Here is an 18805-nt window from a genome sequence, read left to right as displayed (position 1 = left end):
TGTGGAACCATGGGGTGGGGGTCCTGAGCTGCAGGGTTAGRACCCCTGTGGATCCTGGGGCTGTGCTGTTGAAGGGTGTTTTGGGGAAATAAGGCCTGGCCCTGGCTACCCCCGTGGGGCTGAGAGCTCTGTCCTTGGGGTGAGTGAGTGGGAGCTGCCCTGTGGRGCCTTTAGGGGCTGGGGGAAGGTGGCTGCAGCTGATACCAGGGTGAGGGTGTGCTCTGGGGTGCTTGTTGTGCAGCATGGGGTGGGAGAACAAGTACATTTGGCTTGCTTGAAAATCAAAAGCACTGTCAGGGGCCGGGGGATTATCTTTCAGGTGCTTCAGGGTCTGGGAAGTGTTAGGGGAGACAGGAGGGACTGTCCCGAGCATCTACTAGCTTCTCCCAAATGTGCCACCAGCCCCAGACACCRTCTGGAGATAGAGTGGGTACCGTGACTTCGACATGGAGCACGTGCCTTGGTCACTGTTAGTTCAGATCCTGAGCAAGGAGTGCACTGAGTGAATTGTCCTAACATGCTGCTGGATGGTGGAGTGGTGATGCTGCTTCTCAGCTCCTGAGCATGTGGGGAAGGAGTTGAGACTGCTTGCTCAGTCTGTGTGTGGGAGAGTTATCTTGCTGTTTCATCACCTTAGAAGAGAAGCCGGACACACCTAGAAGGTCAGCTGCCTAGCCCAGCAAAATGGCGATTTCTGCTACTGAATGACCGGATCTTTAATGCTGGTCTTGTAAAATAAAGAGCGATTTCATCTCTTGAAATGCTGTTTGTAGGATTTAGAAGACCTTAGACGTCCATGAAGTACTGCTGGACTAAATCAACTTTAGCATTCCTCTTAATGTTTGGTGAAGTAATTGATTTCCTCTTTGCTTATGTGGGCCCTTCACATAGAGAGGAAATAAATTTTAAAATGGAGAAAGAAATACATCAGAAATTGAGGAAATTGCATATGTGAAAATACTTTTGGGATGTAAAGATCCTATAGTTCAATTACAGAAATCTAGCTGAAAAAGTCAGCTAAAACTTTATGCAGAAAGTGCCAGAACAATAGAAGAAGTGTGAAAATATCTTTTAGTAGTCTGAATGAGACTACGAATCCATTTACTGGGAACCAGTTTAATAAAGCTAAACATTTTGTTTGCTTGTTACCCTCATGATACCTAGTATAACTGAGGGGACAGTTAGCAATTCTTTGGGAACATCAAACAAATGGCCTCATGAATATCCACTGTGTGTTCTAGGTTCATAATTTGGCAGCATGATATCCTTATAATGCAGGCAGAGAAAGCTGAAACAGAGATTGGAGGCTTTGGGATGATTCAAACAATACTCTGCTTCCCTGAAAGTTAGAAAATGGGCTAAATTCTCTCATTCATCACAACTTTATTTTACAATATAAGTGATGACAATTTACTTTGGACAGCAAGTGGTTCCCAACCCTACTGAAAGTTTTGCTAGGTCTCAAGAGTAATTTGAATAGTCCCTGCAGGAGGGAGAGGTGAGCACCAAGGGTTAAAACTTCCTTAATTTAATAAAGTCTTTTCTCCACTCACAGACTTTAGGGTATGTCTGCATGGAGGAAGTCCAGACAGACATGAACTTCTGTTCCTGCCCACTGGATGGGCAGAAGCCAAATCTTGCCTGGAAGCGGTATAGCAGTATTGGTGTCGTGTTGGACTAGGCCTTTGAGGCCCAGCCCYTCAGCAGGGATATTAGGTTAATTGCAGGAATGCACTAAAAGCAGCTAYACAACTTTCAGGTTGTAGTTGAGTGGGCCTGTCTATGTACCTGAAGACAGACTGAAGTAATTTGCTGTATTGAAAGTTGATGTGGCATCTGTTTTAGAAATACAGTTAATTGTTATGGAAGAACTATTAGTAGGGCWACTCTGAAAATACAATTGCTACAGCTGGTTAGAAATGTCTTCCCTTTTTTCTTATATTTTTATATTAACCCATATTACTTCTGTTACCTTATTTAAAGCAAAAATGCTTGTACCTGCACTTCTAAGGAGCAAACAACAGCATATAAAGCAAGAAAAAAAAGGGAAGGTGACAGCTGGGAACTTCTTAGGTTTGGCCTTCACTGTGAAAATTTGTATTTCTTTAGGTTATGCTGGGTACGTGGGATGGATGTGCAAAGACTTGAGATCTCATTGTTTCTACTCACTTCCTACATTGCTCAGCAGACATATTGAACTGCAGGGTCTTATTTTTCAGGTTCTTAAACTTACTAAATTCATATACTATCTTGCATTATTTTTCAGGCTCTATAATCATATATTGTAATTTTTAAGTATCACTTTAAAGCCTTTTGATCTATGGAAAATGTAACAATAAATGTGATTGCTTGTATTATGAAACTAATTCAGAACACACACACAAAAAAACCTCTGTAAGTATCAATGCTGTTTATTATTTTCCACATAGGTATAATAACCCTAGTTGATCCCCACATTTTAGAAGCTAAGGAGATGATCACACTTGATGCTTACCCTTCATTGATATGGATAAATATGGATTAGTGCATTATTTTTGTACTGGCTTTCCTTAAGATGATTTCAAAATCTTATCTATGAGGCCCAGGCTAGGAACTGGAGGGAAGAAGGTGGGAATGAAAAATGACCTATCTTATTAACAGGTTTGCTTGCCTTTCAGGTTTTTGAAATTCTAACTTATCTAAACTGTTAAATATTTGTTTATCTTTTGCATAGGTAATTCTGAATCACGATAAATCTAAAGGTGATATGTATCCTTTAATAGGCATATTTTGATTTGTATTTATTAACATGGGATTGTAAAAGCAATAGGAAGTTTAGAACTGGTGTGTGGAAAAACGTGTTCATAATGAACAACAAATGCATCAATCTGCCCAATTCTGAAGCAATTCCTGAGATAATACACCACTGATATTCACAGCTCTGCTTCCTCTGAAGAGAAGAAAAATAAACAATGCTGGGAAGATGACTTATTAACCAAAAATATCATGCATTAAATATAGGAAAGCTGCTTTATTGGTGTCTTGTTTTTTGCTTTAGATATAATCCGTACTATTCGGGACCCGGAGAAACCTAATACTTTAGAAGAACTGGAAGTGGTAACAGAAAGCTGTGTTGAAGTACACGAGATAGGTGAAGACGAGTATCTGGTTATCATCAGGTTTACACCAACAGTACCTCATTGTTCTTTAGCTACTCTCATTGGTAAGATTTCTATTTCATTAAATCTGTAATAATGATTATAAAGTTAATTATGGATTACCTGAGTAAGCTCAAGCTTAGTTAAAATTTTCTATCGTTTTGACAACGATTTAACTGGAAATTTTATCTTAAAAAAACCTATTAAGAATACCAAAAAAAAAAAAATCCAGAAGAGATATGGGGGCATTCAAGATCTGATTTTATCAACTTGGACAAATTCCTTAAGAAAAGTGCTCAAAAATCTCCTAGGAGAATATAAAGGAAGGATTCTATACCACTTCCAAGCTATTCTAGTAATGTTACATTGACATTTTGGCAACTCTTAAATAAATAAATAAATCTTCATGAATATTCCCCTTTGCCTTGCCTACACATGAGCAAAAACCCACACAYGCTCAAAAAATACTGAAAAAAGTTTATGAACTCTTAGGAGTCTGAAAGCAGTTAAGTTGAATAAGAATCTACCCTGGCTTATTTTGCTTTTTTTTTATTATTATTATTATTTGTGGTGAGAACAGGTGTTCATTCTCTGAAATACATTGTTTAAATGTACTAAGATTAACAATTCTTACCATTATATACTAGTAGTAATAGTTCTCAGTCTGTCTTCAATATTTAAAATGAAGTCTTTAATCTTAAAGTATGTATATTTATGCCAAAACAGACCCTGGATGCCTTGTGTACAAGGTGAAGTCCAGGTAGTAAAGCAGTAGCATGCCAGCTGGTAATAATTTTTTTGTGGCTTGAAACTGTTAGGAGTCAAGCTGACTCTGTTACGGGTAAGACTCAGACCCAAGGACCAGTGTTGTACATAGCACATCAAACTTTAAGATTTGTTAATCACATTTACAGCACTTAAATATCAGCTAAATCTTTGTCTGTTCTGCTGTGCAGCCTTTGTCAGTGTTGTATGACTTCTGAAGCACAGTTCCTCATTCTGTTACAGGAGAGTGTTATGACAGCTGTTTTAAAAATAGTTGGGTAATATATGTAAGGGCATAGTGGGTTAAAATTTTTTGTTTGTTTGTTTTTGTTTTGTTTTTTCTAAAGCTTTCTCGTCTGCATAGACTACTGTGTAAGCTGGTAGGTTTTTGGGGAGGTATTTTCTTTACTTAGCCAGTCCTTCAGTAGCCTGTTACCTACCTGAGTGTTGTGTGGAAGTTAAATTTTCCTTGATAGAAGAAAAAATGTGTTATTTCACAAGATGGTTTTCCAATACATTTCTTGTAAATGGGCAGAATTTGATGATCTTGAGGGCTTGTTGCATCAGCTGACCTTTGAAACCTGAAACACCACACTGAAATATTTGTTAAAGACCTGAATAGTTTGTTTTTTGTTTTTGTCTAATCATAAATGTTCTCAGAGCCTGCACATGACTGTTCCTTATTTATTCTCTACTTATTCAGATAAATTTCTAAACAGAATAGAATTACCARAAATTTCAGACTGCCAGAAGTGAGAACAATCCAAAGTGATTGGGAAAGAAGTTCATRTGCCTGGAGTGATCTGCTTAAGCTACAGACTTACTGACTTAAAGTACCCTTTTCAACTCTCTGCCTTTTTCTAGAGACTTGTGAAAACAATAATACCTGAGTTTTGAGAGAGTGATCTTCTCTCTAGATTACTTGAATGTGACTTTTTAGAGTCCAAATAGAATCATAGAATCGGTAAGGTTGGAAGGAACCTCTGGAGATCATCTAGTCCAACCCCCCCCCTGCTCAAGCAGAGTCTCACAGAGTGTGTTAGAAAGGATTGCATCCAGGCAGGCTTTGAATATCTCCAGAGAAGGAGACTCCACCACCTTTCTGGGCCACCTGTCCCAGTGCTCTGTCACTCTTACAGTGAAGAAATTCCTCCTCATATTCAGGCGGAACTTCGTGTGGTTCAGTTTTTGAACATTGCCTCTTGTTCTGTCGCGTGGGACAACTGAAAAGAGTTTGTCCCCATCCCCTTGACACCCTCCCTTCARGTACTTGTAGCCATTGATAAGATCCTCCGTCAGTCGTCTTTTCTGCAGGCTAAACAGGCCCAGCTCTCGCAACTGTTCCTCATAGGGCAGATGCTYCAGCCCTTTGATCATCCTTATAGCCCTGCGCTGGGCTTTGTCCAGTAGCTCCATGTCCCTCTTGTACTGGGGAGCCCAGAACTGGACACAGTACTTGAGATGAGGCCTCACGAGGGCTTGGTAGAGGGGCAGGATCACCTCCCTCAACCTGCTGGCAACACTTTTCCTAATTCACCCAAGGACACCATTGGCCTTCCTGGCCACGGGGGCATCTTGCTGGCTCATAGTCCATTTGTCATCCACCAGCACTCCCAGGTGTAGCTTTTGAATTTTTTCCATCCAGTTTGCTGCCACTTCTCAAGGRAGATTGAGAATAGGTGTTCTGAAGAAAAATATTCTCTTCTTCTTTGGCAGGAGGTGCTGTTACCATGACTTATCCTGAGGACAAACTGGGGCTATGATACTGCTTTGTTTGTCTGTGTAGCTCATTGCAAAGCCTGGCCTCATGAAAAACTGCAGTAGGATAGTAGTAGGGATGTTCAAACTAGGATTGGCCTCCCAAAGATGAACCTTAACACTCTGCTCAGTGTTACTGAAGAAAAAAGTGTTACTGTAGAAAAAAATCTACAAAGATTTCTTTTTTTCCCCCCCTGCAGTGTTGCTTGCTATAGATAGATCTATAGCAGTGGACTTTTCAAGCAACATTTGAATGTTGGCAGTTGGCTCWCAGTTTTTTTAATTTAGCTTTTATGGTGACTTATTTGCCCATGGGAATTAGTTGTGGGTATGCTTTTTTTGTTGGAGAATTTCTGTATGTTGTTTAAAGTAGTTAGCACTTCTGTATGTTAGACATTAAATAGTGAAGTTAGTGAGCCTGAGTTGTGCCCAAGTCATTGCAGGCTTGTGGTTTCTTTCTTCAACCAGTTTATRCTGGATTTTTAACAAATGTTAAAACACAAAACAAACATTGTCCTCAGTACAGATGAAGCCACAGTGACCACCAAGAAGCTCTATTTAAAAATGTAGAGGAAAGCCAGAAATGGAGGATTTTTGTGTATTTAGTGCTTCTAGAAGGTGTTAAGAGACTGGAGACCTCGTAAGCCTATAAAGCAGGTACAAACTCAACTAAGAAGCTATCTCCAAAGGAGTCAAAAAAGGTTATTTAGTCTCTTTTAGGGCTTGTGCTGCTCAGAATGCCAAAGGAGAAAGTTACKTACTATGCTGGTGGTTTTTGATTGTAAATATGTATCCTCTGAAAATATACCTTCAACCTTTAATTTGATAAGCAAAAACTCTTCTCTGTTTTGTTTAAACAGGCCTTTGTTTAAGAGTAAAACTTCAGAGATGTTTGCCTTTTAGACATAAGGTAAAGTATCTATTCTAGAACTTGCCTTAAGCTACATGAATGTTTTGCAAGTATACTTTCTCTTTAAAAGAGAGTATGCTGCAGGATCAAGTGACTTGCAAACTGTAGTGAAGGATGGGGTCTTTCTCAAACCTGTTACTTGCTTATGGAGGGAGTGATGTTGCAGTACAGTGTAGCACCTGAAGGAATCACAGAATAACTGATTCTTTCTTTTCTTTACAAAAGACAGTTTCTTGGCTGAAATTCTGAAATATACTGTGTTTCAAGGAATCTCCTGACCACCTGTCATTCAATTTCTTGCTCAGTGGAGGAGAGGGTGTTTTTAAAGCCAAAGTCATGATGGATCTAAGTCATACTATTGCCTTGGAGAAAATGAATGTGGCCTTCTGGAATATTTCAACATATCCAAGCATTGTGAATACAAAACATTAAAAGTTACTAAGTTGACTGAACCATTTAGAGTATTCAATATGAATATTGCACCCTATGTGAGTTAGTGGCCTTGAAAGCAAGATAAGTAGTTTTTTGTCAGTCAGAGCTTAGTTATGGGGAATTCCACTGTTTTATATAACCATAATCTATGAAGTAAAATCTTAAGGATAGAAGAGCTCTTCTGCAGAAGAGCTGCCGAAGTTGGACTAGGATCTGAGTTCAGGAAATCTCTGACCTCTGTCTTAGGAATTTTTACGTAAATTGCATACAGGCCTGGCCCTGGTCAGAATACTGTCCCTAACAGGGGCCAGCCCTATTACTTTAGTACTTCAGTCATATGAAATCTCCTTGTAGCTCAATATAAGTTGGGGTTTTTTATCATGTTTTTTGTTTTTCACAGGCCTATTAAAGGCATGAAGGTGATTAAGGTCTRTTAAGGGTTCTAGTCTTATAGTCTATTCCTATACAGGAAATAATATTGTATTATGCTACCATTTTCAAATAGAGCATATGTGAGTCTCATCAGTGAGTGAATGGAACCAAAAATTCTTGTTGAAGGTAAAACTCTTATGTCTTTTTGACTGTAAACATTGCTTTTTTTCCTTTGCTTGAATTTCTCCTGTACTTCCTTAAACAAAAGCTTTGATAAGGTGCAGGAAGAACTCACAAGYATCCACTGACTAAATATAGTTGCATATCTTATTAGGAATCCACTCTGAAGGATGTCTTTTCAAGAGTTCTTAGCTTGTGAAAGTGACTGTTGCAATTCTGATGACTTTTAAAAAAAATTGTTCCTTAATTGTGGTCTGCAGAAAGCTAGATGGAAGGATAGTGCCAGTTCTCCACCCTGCTTCTGGTAGCCTAAATGCAATTACTTTTTCACACAACAGCTGATACTAGTGAGGAAAGAAGGCCCCTGCAATTTCAAAGAAGGACCACTGGTGACTGTTAAATGGAGGTTGTCTTGTGATTGTATTGCGCTGAAATCTGAAGATCAGCTATTGTTGATCCCATTTCRTTATCTATGACCTTTTAAAAATTGTCTATTACATTTTTTCAAATGCATATTTAACTATTCATGTATGTTTCTAATGTTGTTGATCTCTTCTCTAGCTGGAAATCTACATATCTGAAGGTACACATTCCACTGAAGAAGACAGTAAGTAGAACTTAGTCTATTCAAGCTCCACTCATTCTTGAGTGTGTGTCCTCTGGGAAGTCTGTTTCCTCGCTCACCTTACTGTCCTTTCCAGAAACTAATATGCTGTTAAAGCTTTAAAATGAAACATGTAATTGAGTCTGTTTCAAAAGCTGTATTGGTACTGTAAACATAAGCTGCTTGTAAAAACACTTTCTTGCAGGTATTGAGTTACGTTTCTAACAAAAAAAGTTGCTAATAGGCTGATGAATCTTTGCTGAAGAACTTTGACAGACTGAGAAATGTATATTTTTGGTATCAAGAAGTTAAGATAGCAAGATCAACCAATATTTAAAATAAAACCTGCAGGATATTGAAATTCTTTCAAAGCTTTAGAGAGTCATTGTCTTCAATAGCTGTTAAAGCCCTTGTCTGGGCAATGTCCCAGGCTTTTTTTGTTCTTGAACATTAGAAATCTTTGTATGGAGAGCAGGGTGGGTGAGACCTGTCCTTTTCATGAAATGAATAGAAAGTAAACTTAGAAAAATTCAGATTATTATTTTGTCACAAATTTTATATTTGATGTTAAGACGTGTTATCAATGTATTTCATATTCCTTTCCTAAACTAGGAAAGTATCAAAAATACTTGGTCTGTCATGGATATTCTTGTGTGACCAAGCTTTCATTTATCTCTGTTCCCAGATTTCCTGTTAAACTCATCTCCTTTACTCTTTGCTCTTGAGCACCTTTGTGTTTTTCTCTGTCTTGTTGCCCTTCTATTATCTGGCACAACTTTCTTTGCCTAGACCACATTACTTAAATGACTGCCTATACAGTGCTTTTCAGATACTATGCAAATTTGAATCTCTATCTAAATTGCAAATTGCAAAGAAAGTTGACACAATGTAGCATTGCTGTACAACAGCACTTTATCCTTCTTAGAGCAGGATGTTCTTTAAGTTTGAAAAACTTCATTGCAGTATGATGTCTTGTGCTTGGAATGTTTCAGTGGTACTTTACATGTACTGCATCAGTAAACTGCTTCTGACTTTACTTTGTATACAATGTTTTGCAGTCAACAAGCAAATCAATGATAAAGAAAGAGTAGCAGCTGCGATGGAGAATCCAAACTTGCGTGAAATTGTGGAGCAGTGTGTTACAGAGCCTGACTAGTAGCTATAATAATCACAGAATTGTCGTTTTGATACATTTGTTAAAAACTTTGTAAAAAAAAAAATATAATGATGATCAAAGCCTTGAGTTTAATACTTGAGTTCTTTTTATCTTCCACATCTTTTTTAAAAGAAATTGTTTATAAGGTAGATTTAAATTATGATAAATTAGTATCTAAAATAAAGTGAAATGTATAGTATTAAGAGTTTAACATCTGGTGTTCAGAAAAATATTTTATCTAATTAAAAACGAAAAAAGTTATCTGTATCACCCTCTGATAGACAATGTTATATAAATTCAGTTTTGCAGTTTAAGTTTCCATGTTGTTTCAATCAAAACACTGTCAAAATAAAAAGATTCTTGTACTGAAATGCCAATTTTTGAGCTCAAAAAAATTTCTTATCCTTAGACTTTGATTTTTCTGTTAGAGAAGGAAACATTTCATTCGTCTTTATTGTTTGTATTCATTTCAATGTTAATGTTTTTATAAAGTTTTAATAGGTACTTTCAATTTAATATATATTCAAAAATGTTAAATAACATTGTTCTTCATATAGTCAATGGCCTTCAAACACTACTAATGGATTTTTTTTTYCCTAATCAGAGAAGACTTCCATACTGCTACAGTCTCCAAAGGGTATAAGAAAAAAATCTTAATTCAAGTTTCAACAGTAAGAGGCGCTTCCTTACGTAGAGACTGGTAAAATGCCTGGCCGTGTAATGATATGGATATAGGGAGTCAAAAGCTTAGATGAATCAATGGGGGAGGAAAAATACATAAACTAGTACTACTACCAGTTACGGTTCCAGATTTTCTTCATAATTATGGAGGATTTTAACATCCTTTGCTCTTTGTATAGCTGCTTTAAATGGGAAGTTTGTGTCTGACAGTTCCTAATTTAAAGCAGACAATGTTTAATTGTTGAAGGTGAGCTAGATGTGGTCTGTGCTTCTGTCCTTGGTGTGGCAGTAATGCAGTGCCCATGAGCAGCTGTCCTGGTGCACATACTGTTTAAAACTTCTCTTTTTTTAGAATTCTATTACTGTAAGAATCTACAGGGAAGTTGTCTGGATGCTCCTATTTGTCTTTTCTACCTTCCTCTTCTTTCTCCTGCCTTGTTTCCCCAGTTACAGCTCCACCTARTCATCTGAGGATTGCTATAGTCACTCCCCTTAACTTCTCCTAGGAGAGTTCTTGCAAGAGCTATTCCAGGTGCCATAAGTGCAAAATAGGAGCCTGAAGAATCTGTRGTAGAAAACTATTGTATAGTAAAAGTAGCCTGAGGATTTGAAAGCGTTATCATGAAGAGAGTAACTTTSTTTTTTCTAAACATAAATCTCCTCCTGATTTTTAGTGGAGTTTTTGGAAGTTTTGTTGTTTACCTTCATGACCTATACAGGTTATGTGCGAATGCCAAAGTGCTTCACAACAAGATTGTTAAATATTATTGTGTCTACCCGCAAGAAGATTTTTTAAAGTGCATGCCTAGTCTGAAAGGCTTGGGGGAAATATATATGCCCTTCAATGATGAAGAGAGAAACCTTTTGCTTGCATTAACGCTCTCAAAAGTGAGGCTGATATCTCCTTGTTCTTAGTAACACTTGCTCGCAGAGCTTTCTGTGTTTGTAGATACTCCTGAATTAACAAAAGCTGAAATGTCAAAGTTGATTACATAAGCATRTTCATAGAGTTTAAAAGAGTTAATACAAAACCAAAGTGACTTAGTTTAGCTTAATTTGCTTCCAATGTGGAAGTTGGGGTGGGTGACGAAGAAAGYTGCATTTCCTGTTGGGTGCAATGCATCAGGCATGTGCATGAAATACAACTCTCTGGAAAAAACAAAATGACCTTATAGAGATATATTATTATATGATTTACAGTAATACTGTAAGTCAGTAATTACAGTATGATCTACAGATATGTACGGAAGAGAGAACTGGTACAGGTTATAGAATCGCATAAAACCAGTAACAGTAGTTTTCACTAAGAGACACTAAAAACTCGTAAYGAAAGGACTAGACTGGAATATTTGTATTTTTTCCTCTAAGTACCTGTCTTTCAGTTTGGAGTCTCCTTTATCTTGTGGGTGARACTTTCCTAAGGACAAGGTGTTGCCAGTTGGATCCTGCTCTTTCTTAAGATTACTCACCTGCAGCATGGAAGGTGAGGGAACCCCATAGCCCTTCCTCTCCATGGTTGCCACTGTCCTGTTTCTYTCTGCTGCTCCCTCACTAATCCTGCCTGAAGTGTCCATAACAGTGGTGCCAGGTATCACTCTCTCTGTGTTTTTCTCTCTGGAGAATTTATCTAGGGGTAGTTTCCCTATTGCCACTGAGAATTTTACCAAGAATTTACCTTTCCCTGAAGAATTAAAACAGTGATTTCTTGCTCAGCTGTCCTTCTCCCAATGGAAGTGTCATTTGATATCCACTGCTTAGCCACAGGAGGGCCTGAGAGGTGAACGTGTGTGCAGTGGGAGGGAGGCTCATGCCCATAGCACCTGATAACGCATCCCTGAGATGCTGGAATAGTTTATCTGGTCAATGCATAACATTTATCACCCTCAGTGGTTTGTGAGAGATTTAGGGAACCATCCCTCATTGAAACAGTGATTACTCTAACAGTGAGAAATTGTTTAAGTTCAGTGCAAACATCTGTGTTTCAGAGATTTGTAACCATTTTAATAATATGCCTCATAAAGCATTCCTGAAGGCATGAAATGATTGAATGAATTCCAACTAGGCCACATGTTATAAACAGTGGGGGAAATTTTCCCTTTGCAAATCAATGTACTGTACAGATGTCACAACAGTGCTAACAAGAGCTTGCAATCTCCCTACTTTCAGTGGCAAAGTTTCTAAAAAGTGAGGATAATCCCCTTTATTGTTCTGTTACTGTACCTCTGGAGGACTGAGTTTGCATAGGTGGTGGAAAAGCTATTTCCAAAATAACYAACTTTGGGTACTCATCTTCAGTTCCATTACACTTAATTTCAAATGGTTTTGGACCCTCATTGCTCACCTTGACTTCARTACGAGGGAAGTAGAAGGAAGTACGTATGTCCTTAAGCAGTGCTTTCTACAGATGCTTCTATAAAGTACAATTAGTTATAACCTTAAATGGGACATTATTGTGCCCACTACTTTGCGTATTCACCAGCATGTGAAGGGAATTGACTGYTTGGTATTTGCATGAGAAAATAAATACTTGGTGATGTTCCTAAAATAAATAATCTGTGGACTTTTTTTAAAAAAAAATCCTATTTTGAACAAAACTTTTTTAGACTCCTGCTGTAATGCTATATCACAAAGAATCCTCAAGATGTGTTTTGCAAGATTTTGTTGTTTTTCAGCTGTAAAGACTGATTAAAAGGCAACTATGGCTGTGAAAATACTTTCCTCTCTATAAGAAGAAGGTGGAGATATTTTCCTATGATGAAGTTCCTGGTTTTGCTGTGCCACATAATGAAAGCAGAAGTACAGAATAAGAGCAATATTTTTCTTCCCCATGGTTTACTTTTTAATCAAATTAGCTACATCAGCTTAATTGTAATCAACAATTGCACTATATTTTTCATTTTGTCAATTGGAATAAGATTTCCTGTGAATTGTGGTTTAAGTAAATGTAGCTAGTGGTTGGTCCACTCACTTCCACAGACCCGTACAGCAGATACTATGTAATAACACATATAAGTCTAAACAAGTAAAGTTTGATATTGTACTCTGCTAACTTTGTCCACCAGTAATCAATCTGTTTATTGATTGCTCACTTCAGCTCTGAAAAGTCTTAACAGCTGGATGGACACCCGTCTAGAGGAAGATCATTAAGAKTTGAGACTGAGACTGTTCTGAAAACAGTGAATTTCCGTGGCAAGTAGTGAACTTTTTCTGATAATTTCCAGTAGATCTTGACATCAAAGGAAATTTATTTGTTAAATAYTTTAGTATGATGATGCCTGAAGGCTCCAGCTAAGCTTGGGCATCTATTTTTCTACTCTGAAGAAAAAAGCAATAGAGGTCTGTCTATCTTTTTTAAGCTCTGTTAAGCTCATTCAAGATGCCCAAGGAACAAGAGTGACCAACACAATATTTTATTAAACTCATAAAACATATATCACAAATTGAAAATGAGGCCACATAATTAGCAACCTCTAACTAATGAATACAAAGGATCTATTCTGAGTAGTTAGTGTTGTTATCATTAGTCTGATACTTTTACTATAACTCTTCTGCTAGAAATTTCTAAATTGCTAAACCAAGATCTACTGTGATGTTTGTATTGTTCCTTCCAACTTCTGTTTTTGTTTATTGCACCATGAAACTTGCTGTCATCCATCATATCCTAAATGGTTTCAAGACAATGCCTACAAGTTCTACACAAAGCCTGTTTAAAAGGGAATATTTCATATAGAATAGGATCTATTTTCATTTTTTTWAATTAGATAAGTTGCCTTTGTTTCTAATAAATAGAAGCAATCTGTTTTATTTATTTTTCATTTTTAATTGGAGAAAAATAGAACAAAAGATTTTTGAACTGCATTAAATATTAGTGACTTTCTCTGCTCRTTTCTTTCTCTATGATATGCATGTTCTGGAAGCCTTTTCCCACAAGGGGGAGCATTGGTATAGAAAAGCGTTTGGGAGCTCTGCACAAATTTGTGCTTGTGTTCCTTTTTTTTTTTYCYTKKTTYYTTTTTTTTCTTTTMATTTCTTAAAATCAGTTCCTTTTACCTCGAAAGGAAGCCTGGCCCAGCACTGCTCCAGCAGCTGAGTCCAGGGCTGCACCCAGGCTCCAGGCTTGGTGCCGGCAGGGCTGAGAGCTAGGAGCACCGTGACTCTGCCGAAGGGTGTGGGAACCACATCTGAAGGGCTGTTATTTGCTGTTTGCTCTTTGTGGGCTGCCTAATTATAATCCCAGATGTAAATATAYGGGGGCAAAGATAATTTTCTTTATCAGAGTTCCAAGTTACCCTGGTTGAAAGTTGCCATTAAAGACTGGGGAGTTGTCCCTCAGAGCTGTGTCTTTATCATTTAATTCCACGTTTTACGTTTTCTGCCTGTAAACAGAAACTTTCTCAGAAAAATGCTTTCCCTTGAGAAAACTTCTTTGTTACCACCACACATTCCAAAACAGGACTTACGTGCTTTTTCCCTCTTTGTCTTCTGCTATACCAAAACTCCTGGTTTTGATCTTTCATGCCAATACTCTGGGAACTAGATAGAAGAGATCAGTTTTTGCATGCAAGATTCAAGGAAAAGAGGAAAAAAAAGCCTGAGACCTCATTCATGCTTCTAGTTGAGAGGGATTCAAGAATAGTAAGTTTGAAGCCAGATCTGTTTTTTGTATGACCCTGGTTTGAGACTGGTTCCCTCTAGGCTTCAGCCCCCTCCAAGTGTAGTGGCAACCCCCAAATTACTGCTCTCAGATAAAAGTTAAATGCTTCTAATGTGAGCAGTTGTTTTGATCTCAGGTTCTCTTTCCAGCACTGCTATAGTTTGAGTAACTTTGAAATCTATGTGCAAAGCTGCTTGCTTCTCAGTTTTGGTTATTCAAATCATGTTTGTCACAAAACAAATTTTGATTAGTTATTCTAACCAAGTCTTTTTCTATCTTGTATCTTTCTAATATGTTTAAGTCTTATTTTTAAAAAACATTAGGACAAGAAGTTTAAATGTAACTGTTTGATGTTGTTCAGTATTTATTAGATGGGAATATTTTTTGTTCTAGGAAGGTTTTAATGAAAATAATTCTGTAAGCATCGTATCAGGACACTGTGCAAAGTTAATTGAATAACCAATACACTCCTGAGGTAGCAGGCCCAGGAACTCTGTGGAGTCTCTTTTCCACTTGATAACAAAGAAGATGTGAAAAAGCAAGAAAATGAATCTTCCTGTAGCATGGTACARCAGTGAGACCAATGATATTTTCATGTGCTCTTAATGCATCTTTCTGAGGGATCGACTTGCACCCGTACCCCTTTCATTTGCCGTGTAACCAGTAAGGGACTTGCAGCCTTGAAACCTGCAATGGCTTTTTGTACTCTGTGCTCAGTTTTGCTGCTGTCTGGAGGCAGTTGTGTCCTATCTCCATCCTGATTTCAGTTGTGGGTCCCAGAAGAAGCTTCTGGTAAACTGGTAAATTTTTTTAAGGGGTAAAAAATCAGTTTGCAGAGCAGAAACTCTGTCCATGCTGAGTGCAGCTTGCCTGAAAGAATTAGTGCAGCAGGTCATATGGCTGAAAGCTTAACGGTCAGCACAGAGCCTCTGGGAAAACCAAGAGACTTTGAGGGTCTTTTCTACTCAAATTACACCATCACTATTCTAATTTAAATGTAAGTGTATCCTTCAAAACACCATGAGAAAGACCAAATACCCTGAGAAGAGGAAAAGGCTTTGTGGGGAGGGAAATGGCAACAATTTGCTTTATTTCTATAGAAAGTGAATCCCAGGAGGGTTATCTTATTCCATTTCCTGTTCCAAYACCAAAATGATCCAAGTCATGCTTTCTTTTCCTCCCACAGAATCTCAGCCCATTTCAGATGACCTCTAATTTAAATAAATAGCTTCCGGATAAGTGAGTGTGAGATTTGCACGTAAATTGGTACTCAAAAGCCTGAGGGCAGCAGGTGACTATTTACTGCCCTGTGTCTTTCTGCACTTGCATGCTTGGTGCCAGCTCTGTGCCCACGGCATCCTTCCTTCCAAAGGCAACAAGCCAGAGAGGGCCAAAATATTTGTTAAATGCCAGTATGGGACATCAAAGAGTTATTTCTCCAGTGACAGAACTGATTYCAGCTGCTGCAAGGAAGCCTCGAGAACAGCCTTGCATGTTATGTCTGCCTGAACTGTCGTTTGCCTCTCSATGGTTTCAAGAAAGAGATACTACTTCCCTACAGGATTTTTTGGAGTTTCTAGGAGTTTTGCATAAGAATGGGAAACAGCTGGTACTTCAGTCCAAATGGTTAACTTCCACTTAGGCACAGTGATGGATGGCAAAGAGTTTGTGGGACTTTTTTTAAAAAAGCAATTTTACTTTTTTCAGAAGGACAAAATTGCAGCCTGGAGGTTTTGGATCTGAAGAATCAGTTGTTTCCAAAGCTGGAAAGGTGCTAGTGACCCRCAGATCAGGTGAAGAGCTGGACAGATGCAGCTGGCTTTGCTTTTAGGAGAACAGGTCTGTTGTAAATAATTAAAATGAATTTTCCAAATTATATTTTAGTAGAAAGTTTACCTATCAAAAGATGTAATTTTCTTGAGATACAGTACAGCCAAGGTCTACTCAGACTAGCAAATGTAGCTATTGCAAAACATAACTTCAAAGATATAATGTCATTTTTCTTATATGCCTGTTAGATTTCATCAATATCCAGCACAGACTTAGGTTGCAGCAAGTGCGCTTGTATCAGGTAGCTGCTTTGAAATACTGGGGACAAGCACTTTTAAGCACTGTATATTAGTAAGACCTTTTGGTGTTGATAGCAGTAGGGTATTCTGAACCAAGGCCATTAGGAAACTGGAGTGCTACATTTGCTCAAATAATTAATTTTCAGTGGAGGGGRAAAAAAAGACAAAGAATCACATACACAGAATTATAGATGATGCAAGCAGGAGTTGCTTCTGGGCTTACTAGCCCTGGAAGACTTCCAAAGAAGGACTTTACCAGAAAAAAAACCCTGGGTCAGGAAGAAAGTAATTCAGAAGAAAAATGTGTTTTTTTYCCTTGGAACTAAATTTAAGGCATCTCCTTCCACTTAGATCTCTCCTGGGAGAAAAAAAGCATAGGTCTATAGAAGTGTGTTTTACTGACCGTGCAGTTTTCCAACTTTCTGAAATCTGAGTGAATGAAAAAGTATGTATTACTGTAACAGCAGTGCAGAGACACATCCTGCAYTATAAATTTACCTTTTTGAGGAAGTCACTATTGGCAATAAACATCCTACAGGGCTGTATTAAATAAACCTGTAAGCGTTAGATGATGTTATCTGTCAGCTGCTTTCCTGGAACTTGCTATTTTGCTTTCCAGCAAAGCGTTTTGCATTTTCTCTGCAGAATGAGGATATCTGCCGGGAGCGACGAGAGACACTGTGGCTGCGAGATAGGCGGCTCCTCTTCCCAACGAGCTGCTTGGTGATCTGCGGGGCGACTGGTGCCTTGGCTGCCGTTCAGCGATACCTGCTTAAGGCAAAGCCTCAGCGCCTCAAAAACAGCTTTTGCTCCTCAATTTATTTTTTTTTTTAATATAGAAAATGACTCATTTGGAAAATGAAGCAACGGTCATCGTTTGCTGCTGGATTGGGCTGTGGACGCTGGTTTTGCCATCGCAGGTTGAGCCCCTGYGGCAGCACTGGACCAGCCTCGGTCCTGCTGCAGCAGCAAGCAGAGTTGGCACGTCGGGTTATTAATATTGCACAGCTCTGCAAGGCAAAGCAACTGCAGAGGGCAACAGCACGCCGCAGAGCCAACGGAGCAGCCAGGAGTCACCGTCAAGCCCCCCCGGGGATGTGCGCGCTCTCTGGCCCAAGCGTGGTCATCGTGGCGGCACTCAGGCTCTGTGCCCGTTGTGGGGCTGCAGGCCACTGCAAACGAGGGGCGAGCAACAGCAGTTCACACGAGCGACTCATGGGGCTCTTTCGCAGGGAGCTGGCACTGGGGCACGGGAGTTTAGTAACGCAGCCTGAGCGGATGCCCTGGAGCCCAGCAAGAGGACGCAAGGAGAAGGCGGAAGCTCAAGGCAGGCGAATGCAGAGGCTGTAGCAGGGACACGAGCAGACAAAGAAAGGCTGGAGGAGCCTTTGAGCCATGCTCAGGCTGTTACTCACTAGAGATGTCAACAGAGCAGTTGCATATAGAAGTATTTTTAGCGTATAGATGTTCTTAAATATTTACATCTGGTCATGCTGAGCTTTTTCCAAGGCCTGAATGCAGGTCAGCAGCTGAGCGTGCTCCAGAGGAGAGCAGCAGTTCTGTTTAACCCCAGCCTGGGCTGCASAAATCCGCTCTCTCCTCCTTCAGTACAGGCACCCTAGAGTTAATTACGTTTGATGGTGCCAGAGCCCTGTGAGGGGGTCGCASGAGCCCGTGCTGCCGTCCTACTGCCAGACTCCTGCCACTTCTGTGGCTTTGCCAGGGTTTTCCTGAAATGACAGAATTTCTCTTTGCAAAAAACATGCTGTAGAATGGAAGAAGTTAAAGTGCTGCCCATCTCTAACGAAGTGACACCCCCAAAACACCCCAAGGAAGGTGGCTGCTACTGCTTCGCTTTACTCCCATGTTGCAGAAAAGAGCCGATTCCCTTGTGATAGGAGGGAACCATTCCGCTGGCCTCCGAGGGGGCCGGCGCTGGCCGAGGCGCCTGCGGCAGCCCCGCTCAGACAGCCGGTGCCTGGCGCTCGCCTCGCCCGCAGGGGCCGCAGCGAAGTGGTGGCCGTGCGGCAAGGCAGCGGATTTCTGCCTTCTTGTGCGGCTTGGTTTCCCTTGGAAGTGCGGTGGCG

General features: G+C 39.4%; 1 protein-coding gene across 2 annotated transcripts in view; it reads left to right on the top strand.

The window, feature by feature from the left end:
• The window catches only part of CIAO2A (cytosolic iron-sulfur assembly component 2A), an 18132-nt gene extending 1435 nt beyond the window's left edge, over positions 1-16697 (top strand). Inside the window, exons 2-6 of one of the 2 annotated variants that reach the window (XR_014895412.1) lie at positions 3038-3202; positions 6521-6570; positions 8116-8161; positions 16357-16488; positions 16668-16697. Coding sequence is in view for 1 of the 2 variants with exons in the window: in XM_085301523.1 (XP_085157649.1) it covers positions 3038-3202; positions 6521-6570; positions 8116-8161; positions 9217-9314 (359 nt within the window). In the remaining variant the exon portion in view is untranslated. Of the gene's footprint in view, positions 1-3037; positions 3203-6520; positions 6571-8115; positions 8162-9216; positions 9408-16356; positions 16489-16667 lie in introns of those variants that run through there. The other variant, XM_085301523.1, reaches the window with a different exon arrangement.
• The last annotated feature ends 2108 nt before the right edge of the window (positions 16698-18805 follow it).

This window comes from Rhea americana, unplaced genomic scaffold (assembly GCF_003343005.1).
Source record: "Rhea americana isolate MKP2758 unplaced genomic scaffold, rheAme1 scaffold_178, whole genome shotgun sequence".
Taxonomy (NCBI): domain Eukaryota; kingdom Metazoa; phylum Chordata; class Aves; order Rheiformes; family Rheidae; genus Rhea; species Rhea americana.
The sequence above is the reverse complement of the archived record's forward strand: the minus strand, read 5'-3'. Positions and strand labels throughout refer to the sequence as shown.